Here is a 15,119-nt window from a genome sequence, read left to right as displayed (position 1 = left end):
AGGAAACCAAGAAGCTGTAAAGTAGGAAAACAGAATGTTTCCATTATTGAATTAAGCTAAAAGAATCAAGGCTAATTTTATGGAGCCATTTAAGGTCTTTATCAGTTTTTGTATATTGGGTTCATCATATAAGCCTTTGCCTTACAGGCATGCATATAATATGAGTAGGATATGCTCTGAATAAGTATATCTCTGAGTCTCTACCCTGAACAGCAACTTAATTTGCTAATTGCTGAGCTATTTTATTTAATTTGAGGGTTTTTTTTAAAGTTACTCTCTGAAAAAAAAATTATGCCATTATCTATCAACAGTCAACTGTATTAATTAATCTAAATTCTATTTTATAATCATCCGAATGTTTGCCACATTTAGCCTATTCTGTGATATCAATGGGTTTATTTCAAGTATGGAGAATAGAAGTATAGGGATCCAACACATATTATCATTGCTTATTGTTTATATAAAAATGAACAACATATTTTAATATATATGATACACACAATTAAAATGAAGATAAACTACTCATCACAAATTAATTCTTATTGGTATAAATTGAAGATTAACTAGGTTTTGTTGGAAACTACTATTGAATTAGAAAACCTGAATCATAATCTCTTCTGACACATTCTATCTATATGATCTTGGATAAGTCATTTAATTTCTTTGGCCACCAATTACTTTATATAAAAGATGGATATAATATAATTTTTCGTACCTCTCAGATATTTACTAGATTATGTCTAGAAAAGTTCTTAGGGTTTCAGAATCATAGAATTTTGGAGTTGAAAGGGAACTTATAGTAGTGATTTACTCCAGTGAATATTTGACCAAGAATCCTCTCTCCATGTCCTGAAAAAGTGGTCTTCCAAACTTTACTTAAAGATCATTAGAGATGAATAATTCACCTTCTGAGGCAATCCTTTCCTCTTCTGGATAGTTCTAATTGTTAGGTTGCTTTCCCTTATTTTAAGCTCAAATATCCTTGTAGTTTCTACCCATTGCTCCCAGCTTCTTGTACATAACAACCATTCAAATACTAGACGAAAGCAATCCTGTCCCTCTCTACAAGGTCTTTTCTCTCCAGGCTAAACATTCCTATTATTGCAATTAATCCTCACATAGAGAAATCAAAGTAGTAAAGTGATCCCTTTTCTACTCCTCCAGAGGCACTCCAATATATTATTTATTTTTTCTAAAAACATAGTACTGAACACAATAATCCGTATGAAGGTTTAATAGACAGATTATAATAGAATCCATCACCTCCTTAATCTTGTACAATTCTTCTCTTCATGCTTCATTAAATCATATTAAGTTCTTTTGGCTACCATATTTAATTGCTGGATTGTATTAATCTTGATATCTACCTAAATCTCTGAAGTCTTTTTTTCCAAAATAACATTCTTCCCTAGCTAAAGTTCCCCATTCTGTTAGTAATTAAAATTTATTTTGCATTTATTCTTATTAAATCTTTCTGTTCTAGAAATATAATTTAATAGTAAAACTAGCAGTATGAAATTGTTTGTTTAAGCACTTATTATAAAAATCCTTTGCTATTATTCAGCTCCCTTTTCTTCTTCTTCTTCTGGATGGACAAAGTTATTTTTTATATCTTCAACCACTATTTGGGTCCCCCTCCCAACTCAACTTCTCAACTGATCTTCATGGAAAGATGTTACTTACCTCTGTGGATAAAATTCTGAACTTCCCTATTACTCTTTGAACACACACACATTTCTGTCCTAAGACATATCACTCAATTTATTCCAGGTTAGGTTATCCTTAATATTTTTTTAAGCTTTCCCTTCATTAGTCTACAAAAGATCAGGTAAAATAGATCTGAAATAATATTAGTGATAGTTTCCACTTCCTCTCCACCTCCGTTATCCCATTTCCTTAGAGAACTTTGAGAGTATATGATGGGATCTAGAGTATCATAAAACATTTTTTTCTTTATTATTTTTATGAGATTATTTTATTTTAGTATTTTATTTTCCCTGATTATATATAAAAACAGTTTTCAATGTCTATTTTCTTTTTTTTTTCTTTCAATGTCTATTTTCAAAACTGAATTCCAAAGTCCCTTTCTTTTCACCTCAGTGAAAAGGCAAGCAATTTGAAATAAGTTACACATATGTAGTCATGGAAAAACATATTTTCACACTAATTAGGTTGCAAGAGAAACCACAGACCAAAATTTTAAAAAAAGAAAAAGAAAGCATATATATGTAGGTATATACAAAGACATACAGTCATACATACACACATGTATAAGTATATATGTATACACACACATATATATGCACATATATATTTGCTTCAATCTGTTTTCAAACTCCATCAGTTCTTATTCTGGGAGTGGATAGCATTTTTCATCATACTTCTTTCACAGTTATATTGGATCATTGTGTACTGAGAATAGCTAAGTCATTCTCAATTGATCATCATACAATAGTGTTGTTATTGTGTAAATTTTTCTCCTAATCCTACTAAATTTACAAGATTTCCTGAGATCATTTAGATCATAATTTCCTTTAGTACAATAGTAGCTACATCACAGTCATGTACCAAAACTTTTTTCAGCCATTCCCCAATTTATGGTCATCCCTTTGAGCTCCAATTCTTTGCCACCAGAAAAAAAAAAAAAAGTTACATTTTTTACATGTAGATCCTTTTCCTTTTCATTAAACATTTTTTTCTTTTGTGATATAAATATTGTAGTGGTATGACTAGTTAAAGGATGTGCGTGGTTTTATAGTTCTTTGGACATATTTCCCATTTGCTTTGCATAATGACTGAGTCAGTTCTAAATTCCATTAAGTGCATTAATGTCTCAATTTTCCCACATTCTCTCCAACATTTGTCATTTTCTTTTTCTTGCCTATTAGCCAGTCTAATAGATGTGAGGTAGTACCTCAAATTTTTTTAATTTGTATTTCTCAAACTAAGAGTGATTTAGAGCATTTTCTTATGTGAAAATATGAGTTTAGTTTTGATTATTTCATCTGAAAACTGACTGTTCATTTTTTTTTTTTGGTCATTTATCAATTGGGGAATGGTTCTATTCTCATAGATTTGATTTGTTTATATATTTAAAAGATGAGGCCCTTATTAGAGAAACTAGTTTCAATTTTTTCCAATTAAGATTACTAATTGTATTTTTTTCCACACTATTCCCCCACTCTATTTATTTTCTTGTCTTTCTCTTTTCACCCTGTCTCTTTTCAAGTGTTTTGCTTCTGACTACTGTCTCCTCTGATCAGTGCTTTCTATCATAAGTATCCTTCTCCCTCTCCTCTTTTAACGTTCTCTTCCTACTTTCTGAGATTTTTATATCCAATTAAGTGTATAGATTATTCTATATTCAGCTAATTCTGATGAAAGTAAGGTTCTAATATTCCTTATCACCTTCCCCATTTTTTCCCTCCTATATATGAATGTATATCTATATATCTATATATCTATATATGTAATTCTTGCATGATTATTTATATCACATAATTGATCTTTCTCTTTTTTATTCTCCCAGTGGATTCCCCTATTTGGAAACTTAATTTGATTTTTTAAAAAGATATCATCTGGTCATCTTCAACTCAAATTTTCTATTCAGCTCTGGTCTTTTCCTCAGGAATGCTTGAAAGTCCTCTATTGCATTGGAATTCCATTTCCCTCCCTGAAAGATTATATTTAGTTTTCCTGAATTACATGTACTGCCACATCCTTTGCCCTCTATAATATTATATTCCAAGACCTCCAGTCCTTTAATATATAATTCACTAAATCTTGTGGTGAATATGTTTCCTTGATACTTGAACTAGTTTTTATTTTTGTTTTTGTTTTCTGGCTGCTTGAAATATTTTTATCTTGACCTGAGAGTTTTTGAATTTAGCTATAGTGTTCCTGGGAGTTTTCATTTCAAGACTTTTTTAAGCAGATGGTTGGTGCATCTTCCCATTTCTATATTGCTTTTTGGTTCATTAATATCAGGGAAGCTTCTGCTTGTTCAAATCTAATTTTTAAGAATTTTTTTTCCTCAGTGACCTTTTGTGCCTTATTTTCCTCTTGGTAAATTCTATTTTTAAAGGAATTCTTTTCTTCAGTGAATTTTTGTGCTCTTTTTTTCATTTGGCCAATTCTGCTTCTCAGAGATTTCTTTTCAGTGACTTTTGAATATCATTTTCCACTTGGCAAATTCTGTTTTTCAAGGAAGTCTCCTTCTCCTTAGATTTTTGTGTGTCTTTTTAACCAGTTAACCTATTCTTTTTTTAAAGTATTATCTTTGTTAGCATTTGTTGTTGTTGTTTCTCCTTTACCAAGCTATTGATTCTTTTTAATGATTTCCTTGACTCATTCTCTTGTTTTTCTAGTTCTCTTAGCTGATTTTTAATTTTTTTTTTTTTTGAGTTCTTTCATGGCCTGAAAGGCTTCAGATTTGGCAACTTGACATTGGATGTATTCTTCTGGGAACATATTAATCTATGGCTAGAACCTCAAATTTGTTGGTAAAAAGCATATGAATGTGCTTTTAAACAAAAAAAAAAAGTCTCATATGTGAGAGAAAGCATGCCAAGACCACTTTTAGCAAGTATATTTTAATATCTAGATAGGTAGAATGTGTTTCTGATCTAATGTCTCCTGTCCATTTTCCTTTTTGCAAAAATAGGTACATCTCCTACTTGGAATTTTGGGGGCGAATACTTTGTTTTTTTAGGCTATCTAAATAGGAAATGCTAAGAAAGGAAAATCACACTCTACAATAGTATTTTTAGGTAATATGAGAGAATAGCATTGAAAATCTTGCTACAGATCAAGAAAGGAGTATATTTGAAATAAAAGGCTCTGAAAAAGTGATAAGGACTTGCCTCCAAGAGCTGATGGTGCCGGTTCAGGTTGTGAAATTTGTCCAATGGGTAGTGGAGGGGGTATTGCTGGACTTTGTCCTAGATATAAAATGACAGGAATTAATTTGTGCAGAAAAAAATTAACACATTTTAATATCTGCTAATAAAATAACTAGATTTTCTCCAGCATGCATAATTCATCAAAACAAGTACAAATTCATATAGTGATGCAATATGAAAATTCTTATTAGGTCAGATCTTTAAGTGGATGCATTCACAAGATGAGTTATCTTCCAAACTGTTCTTGAATATATTATTTTTGTAGATGTACACAATGTTGAATATATCTACTAGACTTCATTAATGTAAAATATACATGCTATCAAGTAAAACTATCTATTTTCAAATATTCACTTTAAATTATGCAGGCTGAAGTCATAGAAACTGAGAGGAATCCTGTACATTTAATACTTATCAATTTTTCCTCAGTGGGCTTCAAAACCTCAAAAAATGATATTGTAATAGAATAAAGTTAAAATTCTTTCATGGCACAGGAACATTTTCTTCTGTCATATATAAGGGCTCAGAAGTTAAGTAAAGAATGAGCCAAATAGGAAATAAATTAATTATGTAGTCCTATTTCTATTGAATATTGAAATGCTGCCCTAAGTCTCTGGGCTTATTATGAACTGTATAAAAAACTCACAATCATTTGTGAATGCTTTCTTGTCCCAAATGATTTTCTTAATTAACCAATACCAATTGGTCCATGAATTGCAAACATTAACTAATGCTGGATCCCCTATGAAATGCCCACATTTTCTATCATTAGTTTTAACTCCATAAACCCTGACAATATTTCTTCTAAAATCTGATGTAGACCTATGCCTCTGTGAACAGTGACAACCAAATGTCATCTTTTCTGATTGCTTACTTGACATTCAACTATTTTAGAATTTTTTAGAATTAACTGACCCTATGGCTTTGTTGCTTAGGAAGGAGAACATTCTAATTTGCATGTGCACTCTTTTAGAGCTATGAAAAAAATATCCTGCATGCCAAAAGACTTCTGAATAGAATTTTACTACATTTATAACAGGTTTTCTTTTAGTCATTACATTCCCACAGATTGTTTCTTGGGACTATTCAAATATGCATAAAACATAAAATATTGCTCCTGGATGCTAGTGAACAGACTGTAGGGAAAATGTTAAATAATTTTATAACATTAAAAAATGTTTTTGTCTTTGAAATAAAAGTTTATTCAAAATGAACTGATATATGTATATAAAAGAGCACATAAATATTTTGCTTTAAGACAGTGAAATTTTGAACTAGAGTAACCAGAAATTTGATACAAAAGTTGTGTCAACTTTTAGAATAAAGTCTGTGGGAGATTGAGAATCAAATAGAACATGCTTCAAAACTAAAAAAAAAAATCCTCAAAGAATAATTAGGGGAGACTTCCAGGGATAGAGCCAAGATGGCAGTGTAAAGCCAGGAAGCTGCTTGAGCTCTCCCAGTTTTCCTCGAAAACTATATTAAACCAAACAGAGTCTGACAGAATGAAACTACTCTCCAACTCAAAATAGATGGAAAAAAAACTTCAAGAAAGTTCAGTCACACTGGGGTGAAAAGGATGTTCAGCCCACCTCAGATAGACTCTTGGAAAGCTAGTGAGAGAGTCTTATTCACAACAAATCAGCAATTAAGACTCTCATTTCTGGCTCAGTAGAGGAGTATATTGGTGGGAAAGCATCCAGTTGTAGCTCACAAGGCAAACTCTGGGAAACCAGGCTATTTCCTGAAAAGATCAGGCAAAGCTACCCCTGCAAACACAAGGAAACCCTGTGCTCAAAGCCAAAGCTCAGACCTGCTTGGGACAGCATCTGCTTATCCCAATAGCAGAGTTCAACCATAAAAGCAAAAAAAAAAAAAAAAAAAAAAAAAGAAATACCAAAAGAAAAAGAAAGAAAATGAGCAAGAAACAGAAAAGAACTTTCACCATAGAAAGTTACTATGGTAATAGGACAGACCAAAACACAAACTCAGATGAAGATAAAATGTCCACAAAGAAAATATCAAAGAGTAATATGAATTAGTCTCAAACCCAAAGAGATTTCTTGGAACTACTGATGAAAGAATTTAAAAGGCAAATAAGAGCTGTAGAAGAAAAAAATGAGAAAAGATATGCATCATAGAATCAATAGCTTGGAAAAGGAAGCAAAAAAATTATCTGAAGAAAACAACTCATTAAAAAGTAGAATTAACCAAACAGAAAAAGATATACAAAAGCTAAGCTAAAAAAAAAAAAAAAAGTCATACTTTAAAAGCTAGAACAGGGCAAATGGAAGCTAATGAGTATATGAGACAGTGAGAATCAGTTAAACAGAAAAGAATGAAAAAATGGAAGAACATGTGAAATACCTCCATGGTAAAACAGCCAACCTGGAAAATAGATACTAAAAAGAAGATTTAAAATGAGTGGCCTACCTGAAGGCTAGGACCAAAAAAAAAAAAAAAAAAAAGCCTGAATAGCATTCTATAAGAGATCATTTATTTACTATGTACTTCTATTAAAGAAAACTGCCCCAATATTCTAGAAACAGAGGGAGAAATACTCATTGAAAGAATCCTTTGATCACCTTCAGAAAGTGATTCCATAAGGAAAATCCCAAAGAATATTGTTATGAAACTACAGAACTACAATTTCAAGGAAAAAATACTGCAAGCTGCCAGACAAAAACATTCAAGTATCAAGACAAAACAAGGATCTGCCAGCTTTTACAATAAAGGATTGGGGAGTCTTGAATACCATATTCTAGAAGGCAAAGGACCTACAGTTAAAACCAAGAATTAACTACCCAACCGAACATAGCATCATCTTTCAGGGGAGAAATGGAACTTCAATGAAGTAAGAGACTTTCAATCATTTCTATTGAAAAAACAGAACAAAACAGAAAATTTAATCTACAAATACAAGAATCAAGAGAAGTATAGAAAAGTGAACAGGGGGAAAATATTGTTTAAAGATTAAAATATTTATATTCCCTAGATGGTAAAATGATATATAACTCTTGAAAACTGTATGTCACTGGGACAGACAGAGGGGACATCACATAGACTGAGGGTACGGTTATAAATGGACTGTGATGTGATGACATTAAAGAAAAAAAGACATTAAGGGGTAGTCAAAGTTCTATACCATAAAAAGAGGAAAGGGGCAAATAATTTATATGAAGAGACACAAAAGATCTATTACAATCAAGGGAAAGAAGAGAGTATTGTCTGAAGTTTGATCTCATCAGTTTTGACTCTAATAGGAAATAACTTAATTATTCCATTGGATATATAAATTTAATTTAACACTATAAAGAAGTAGAATTAGAGGTAAGAAAAGAGAGGGACAGAACAGAAGGGAAGGCAGAAGTATCAGGGAGGAGGGGTGATAGGAGATAAGGGAGTGCCAAGGATGGATTAAAAAAACACACTTCTAAGGAAATGGTGGAAAGAGAGAACAAAAGTATATACACAGAAGAAAATAAGATGGAAAGAAGTGTAGAGCTGGTTTTAATAAGTATGCATGTGAATGGGATGAACTCTCATACAAAAAAGGAAGTGAATAGCAGAGTGTAATAAAAAACAGAATCCTACAATATGTTGTTTACAAGAAACAGAGAGGGATATATATAGAAAGAAAGGTAAAAGCCTGGAAAAAAAAATTATTATGCTTCAGCTGAAGTAAGAAAAGGAGGGGTAGCAATTCTTATCTCATAAAGCAAAAGTAACAATAGATCTTATTAAAAGAGATAAGGAAGGAAAGTACCTCTTGATAAAGGGTGGTAACTCTACTAAATGTTTAGGCACCAAGTGGTACAGCACCTAAATTTCTAGAGACTATTTTAAGGCAGTTACAGGAAGAAATAGACAGTAATACTATTCTAGTGGGGCAGCTCAACCTTCCACTTTCAGAATCAGACAAAACAAACCACAAAATAAACAAGAAAAAAACCTTGCAGATTAATAGAATCATAGAAAACCTTGGATTGCTAGACCTCTGGAGAAAAGTGAATAGGGGCAGAAAAGAATATACCTTTGCTAGGTACATGGCACTTACACAAAAATTGACCATGTATAAGGACATAAAAACCTTGCAATCAAATACAGAAAGGCATAAATAGTAAATACTTCCTTTGTAGACCACAATGCAATAGCAATTATATTCAATAAAAGGGTAGGGAAAAATAGATTAAAAACTAATTGAAAATTAAATTATCTAATTCTGAAGAATGAGTGTGTCAAACAATGAAATAATCCATAATTTGATCCAAGAGTGATAATAATGAGACAACACACCAAAACCTAGGGGGTATAGCAAAAATTGTTCTTAGGGGAAATATTATATCTCTAAATAGCTACATGAATAAAATAGAGAAGGTGGTCAATGAATTGATCATGCAACTAAAAAAACTAGAAAAAGAACAAATTAAAAATCCTCAGTTAAATACCAAATTAGAAATTCTACAACTCAAAGGAGATATTAATATAATTGAAACTAAGAAAACTATTGAACTAATAAATAAAACTAAGAGATGCTTTTATGAAAAAAAACATCAAAATAGATATACCTTTGGTTAATTTGATCAGAAAAAAAAAAAGAAAAGAAAAAGATCAGATCACTAGCATCAAAAAATGAAAAGGATGAACTTACCACCAATGACAAAGAAATTAAATAAATAATTAGGAGCTATTTTGCCCAACTCTGTGGTAGCAAGTCTGACAATCTAACTAACAATGGATGAATATTTCCAAAAATATATTCCCCAGGTTAATAGAAGAGGAAATAAACTACTGAAATTGTTCCATTTTAGAAAAAGAAATTGAATAATCATTAATGAATTCCTTAAGAAAAAATCTCCAGGGCCAGATAGATTAACAAGTGAATTCTACCAAACATTTAAAGAAGAATGAATTCTAATACTATGTAAACTATTTGGAAAAATAAGTAAAGAAGGAATACTGCTAAAGTCCTTCTATGACACAAATATGATACTGACACCTAAACCAGGAAGAGCCAAAACATTAGAAATAAAATTACAAATCAATCTCCCTAATGAATATTGATGCAAAAAATTAAATAAAATATTACCAAAGAGATTACAGCAATTTAACATGATAATACACTATAACCAAGTGAGATTTATAATAGGATTGCAGGGCTAGTCCTATATCAGGAAAACTGTTTCCATTATTGTCCATGCCAATAACAAAACTAACAGAATTCATATGATAATCTCAATAGATGCAGAAAAAACTTTTGACAAAATATAGCACCAGTTTCTATTAAAAAACACTAGACAGCACAGGATTAAAGGGAGCTTTCCTTCAAATAACAAGCAGCCATCTAAAATCAACAGCAAGCATTATTTGTAATGGATAGAAGCTGGATTCATTCCCTTTAAGATCAGAGGTGAAACAAGGATGCCCATTATCACAATTATTATTCAAAGTTGTGCTAGAAATGTTAGCAATAAGAAGAGATTAAAGGAATTAAAATAGACAATGAGGAAATAAACAAAGAAGTAAAGAACATTATGAAAGGTAGAGGGTACTACTTTGATTACATTAAATTTAAAAGTTTTTGCACAAACAAACTCAACAGAAACAAGGTTAAAAGGGACGCCCAAAGCTGGGGAAAAAAATCTTTATAGCCAGTTTTTCTGGTAAAGGTCTCATTTCTAAAATATATAAAGAATTGTCTCAAATGTATAATACAACTCATTCCCCAATTGATAAATGGGCAAAGAATATGAACAATTTTCAAAAGTCTTCTTTAGATATTAAAAAATGCTCTAAATCACTTTGATTAGAGAAATGCAAATGAAAACACTTCTGAGGTAGCTCCTCACATGTCTCTGATTGACTAAGATGATAGGAACAAATAATGATAAATATTGGAGGAGCTGTGGGAAAACTGTGACATTAATGCATTACTGGTGGAGTTGTGAAATGATCCAACCATTTTAGAGAGCAAATTAGAACTATGTACAAAGGGCTATAAAAGTGTGCATAACCTTTGATCCAGCAGTACCATTACTGCATCTATATCCCCAGGAAATCATAAAGGAATTAAAAAGATGCACATGAGCAAAAATGTTTGCAGCAGCTCTTTTTCTAGTAGCAAAGAACTGGAAAATGTGTAGATGCCCATCAATTGGAGAATAACTGAACAAGTTGCCATATATGAAGATAATGGAATATTTTTGTTCTATTAAGAAATGATAACCAAGCTGATTTTAGAAATCTGATCTGGAAAGATTTACATGAACTCATGCTGGGCACAACAAACAGAACCAGGCATACACTGTATATATAATCACAAGAATATGCAATGATCAATTATGAAAGTCCTGATTCTTCTCAGTGGTTCACTGATCCAAAGCAATCCCAATAGACTTTGAACAAAAAATACTATCTACATCCAAAAAAGAACTAAGGAGATTGATGATCAACAAATGCTATGTTCACTTTTTTCTGTTTTTTTTCCCTTATCTCTCCCATGCTTTTTTTTTCCGTTTGCTCTAATTTTTCTCTTTCAACATGATTCATAAAGCAATGTGTATTAAAAATAAATAAATTTACCAAAAAAATTTAGGAAGGGCAGAAGAGAGGAATGCATGTTTTTAATAAGTCACAGTGCTTGAAGTTTTTTGATGGAAGAGGAACTCCTCAGATTTTTATACATATTTTTCCCCTATAATATCATCAGAAGGCAATGAACCTAATTATCTGAAATGACACTAAATATTTGTCAAAATAAACTTAAGGTTATGGAGATTGTCTCCACTTGAATTTCTTGTAGTTTTTGATATATTGCCTGTTTTGATAAAAGTCCACCTAATGTCATCATATCCCAAGTTACTTAGAGTCTTGCCATCTGTTTTCCATTCCATTCTTTGCAAGTTTTGCTGTATTCTGTTCCTAGAAGATATCACCAAAACCTTTGAAAATCTTCATAAAAGGATTTGCCATTCAGAGTGAATATAGAAAAAAAAATTCACAAACTAGGCAAAATAATAAATGTTTCTGGAATTTGGGGAGGATTCTTTAAAATGATTACTTCATACAAGTGATTCTTTTCAAAGATATTTAAATACTTTGGATGAATTGTTTACACCTCCATTGCAACACAAGTTTCCTAAAGATTGCTACTAGGAAAATCTGTAAATGAAGGTAATAAAAAGAAATCTTTTAAATGTTCCATGACTCAGATTTCTTGACTAACTTGATATCTTTCCCTAATTAGATACATATTATTGAGAATCAACTGTGAAAAATAAAAAGTGGAATCCCTTTAGCACAGAGGATTTTAATGAATTTTGGATTGCAATCAAAATCACATATGTTCCTTGACATTCTGAATTAGTCAATATTTCTGGTAACTGAAGGTTAGCCCTTTCAAGTTTAAATATCTGGAATTTGAATCATGTGTGTTGGAAACATTCTTTAACAATCTACTTACTACCTAATTTTATTCCTATTTAAGTTGACACTGAAAATATCTTAACATTTTAAAATGGCTTATAATTGGACAATAAGTACTCAAGTCTCCCCTGACATCTCCCTTTATTACTTCATCACAAAATGGAATTAACTCACCTTTAACAAATATTATACTAATAATCACAAATTCCAGCAAGTCTGACTAGGCTAGAACTATTGTGAGAATGTTTTCAAGGGATGAACTTTCTTTAATCTTAAATACAGTCAATTCATCCCCAAAAAGCTGGGGCCCAGATGGTCTCTTCAAAATGGTAGGATCTATGATCTATAATGAAGGAGTAAAAATCTATAGTATTGAAGTCATGATTCTTTTATAACCCTGAATGGTATCATAAGCTAATGAGGTGGATAAAGTTGTTTATTACTTACTGAATAATCCCAATCACTATGCTTTTCTCAGAATCAGCTATTACTTATTCCCAATATAGTGGCAAATGCAACCTTGTCAAAGTCACAGAATCACACATCCACAGAAGTTCAGAATTGCAAGCTACTCCATATTTTATCAAAAATCATGAGCATGTGTCCAATTAGCCTTATCTTCAAGTAAAATCTAAGACCTCTATTTGAAAAATCAATGTTGACTATAGGTGGGACCTGGTCTTCATTCTACATAAGAAACTTCTGATTGGGAGTTTTACTTTGCTGTAAGACATTCCAGCGATTTTCAAGCCTTTGCTTGAAGATATTAAATGAAAAAAAACAAAACAAAACAAAACAAAACAACCCCCCCCCAAAAAAAAAAAAACAAAAAAAAACACTGCCTGCTTATGCAACCCATTTAGTCTTTGGATTACTTTCATTGATAAGAGTGTGTGTGTGTGTGTGTGTGTGTGTGTGTGTGTGTGTGTGTGTGTGTGTACTTTCACTGATATCAGACGTATATATATCTTTGCTTCCTAACCATTATTTTCATTTTCATTATCTGAAATTAAATAGAAAGCTAATACCTTTGAATACTTAACAGTATCTGTTGTGGTCTTTTTCTTCTTCATTACATTTCTCTTCTCAAAGCTAATTGTCCCCAATTCTTTCAACTAATTTTCCTGTTTATTAATGTGCTTTTTAACATATTATATTCAGGACAAAAAGTAAAACTTCAGCCATGGTCTGGCTAGGGCAGGATGAAATGAGATTATATGTTATCCCTGGTAGTGAAATGTATCAATGAAGTTCAAAAATCACATTAGTAGATCTAGTTAGATTAAGTCTTATTCCTTTATTTTACAGATGAAAAACTAAGGACCAACCACTTGGTCCAAACCAGCCACTTAACAGAGACTTGTCCAAGTTTACTTAGCTAGGTACTGAACTTTTATTGGTTGACTAATGACTAGTGATAAGGGCACTACATAATCTTCCTTTTTATCTTTGTCAAGTTAATCTTGGATAAAGTTCTGAAGAGTAGACTGGTATTATATTACTTTTTTATCCTATTGATGTGATACTTATGGCTAATAATTGTCAAGTCTTTTTATGCTCTCAGAAAAGTTTAAAGCAAATGGGTCATTCATTTAAATTGGCTACATGACCTGAGTGTGAGGGCATTTAAGGCACCAAAAGTTTCATCCTCTTAGATCAAAGAGCATCCCCTAGGCCAATATACTTCTTCTGACAAGATTTCCTTTGCCTCTTGATAAAAAGCTTCCCTAATATTTCCATCTGTTATTATATATCTGCCTATTCACTTTGAAGCAAAAGCAAGAGATAGTAGACAAATAAATATTTCATAAATTCTTTTGATAAAATATGTTAAAGGTGCTATCACTAAGTGTCTTCTCTACCCATCCCCTTCTGCTCCTCTTCTCCAATTTATAAAGTAGAAATCACTTGCCACAAGCAAACTGACTAGGGAAAAGATGTTAAATTCATCTAAGAGCAGAATGCTGTCCCATTGATTCTGAGCTTTTGTCTGACAGAAATTTGTAATATTACTGAAGTAGTGAGACTGTCATGATTTTTAAAAAATCTGATTTTGTTAAGGCTTCTTAAAACAAAGGGGTCATTTTGTTTTAAGTGGGTAAAGACATGGCCCTGAGGTTTAAATGACTGACCAGATCATATACCTAATTTGTGATAAAATTAGGACTACAGCCCAATCCTTCTCATTTCTAGTTTAATGCTTATTAGTTCTAGTGATATATTAAAAGCTTCAGAAAAGAAGTCAGTAATTTTTTCCATTCATTTTCATAGAATATCATGATGAAAAAGCATTTCATAAACTTTAAGGTATTATATTGGTGAATTAATTACAAAAAATAATTAGAGCTTAATAAGTACTTACAATCACAATAACCTTTCTTGTAAGGTTTATTAAATTCCACAGATTTTAATATATAATATAAAGCCCTGTTTAACATCAGTAAAATTGTATTATTCCATTGTCTCTACAAAACTGAAAGACAGGCCTCGATTCAAAGTGATTATGAAGGACATCCATCTTACTTGAAAGAGCTTATTTAAACATTCCCACTAAGATGGTTCTATGTGATAAACTCAAAACTGCCAGAGGTGATTTTATAGTTTAAAATCCTAGTTCTATATACTAAATTCCTGTGTAAACACTTGGACTACTATATCCCCTTCCCCCAAAATCTTATGATAACTAACAGATTTTAATCCAGTAATGTTATATTATTAAAATGAGAGGGGACAAGTATTGACAGATAGGGATACATTAGGGATAAATATCAAAACTAGTAAATGTAAAGACAG

At 31.5% G+C, this 15,119-nt stretch overlaps 1 protein-coding gene across 17 annotated transcripts in view; it reads right to left on the bottom strand.

Annotated features, from left to right (window-relative positions):
• The window catches only part of TRDN (triadin), a 481,452-nt gene that overhangs the window by 288,659 nt on the left and 177,674 nt on the right, over positions 1–15,119 (bottom strand). For all 17 annotated transcript variants that reach the window (XM_074309957.1, XM_074309965.1, XM_074309958.1 and 14 more), the window contains one exon: positions 4,863–4,940. In XM_074309957.1, the coding sequence (XP_074166058.1) occupies positions 4,863–4,940 (78 nt within the window). The remainder of the gene's footprint in view (positions 1–4,862; positions 4,941–15,119) is intronic.

This window comes from Sminthopsis crassicaudata, chromosome 4, assembly GCF_048593235.1.
Source record: "Sminthopsis crassicaudata isolate SCR6 chromosome 4, ASM4859323v1, whole genome shotgun sequence".
NCBI classification, from domain to species: domain Eukaryota; kingdom Metazoa; phylum Chordata; class Mammalia; order Dasyuromorphia; family Dasyuridae; genus Sminthopsis; species Sminthopsis crassicaudata.
The sequence above is the reverse complement of the archived record's forward strand: the minus strand, read 5'-3'. Positions and strand labels throughout refer to the sequence as shown.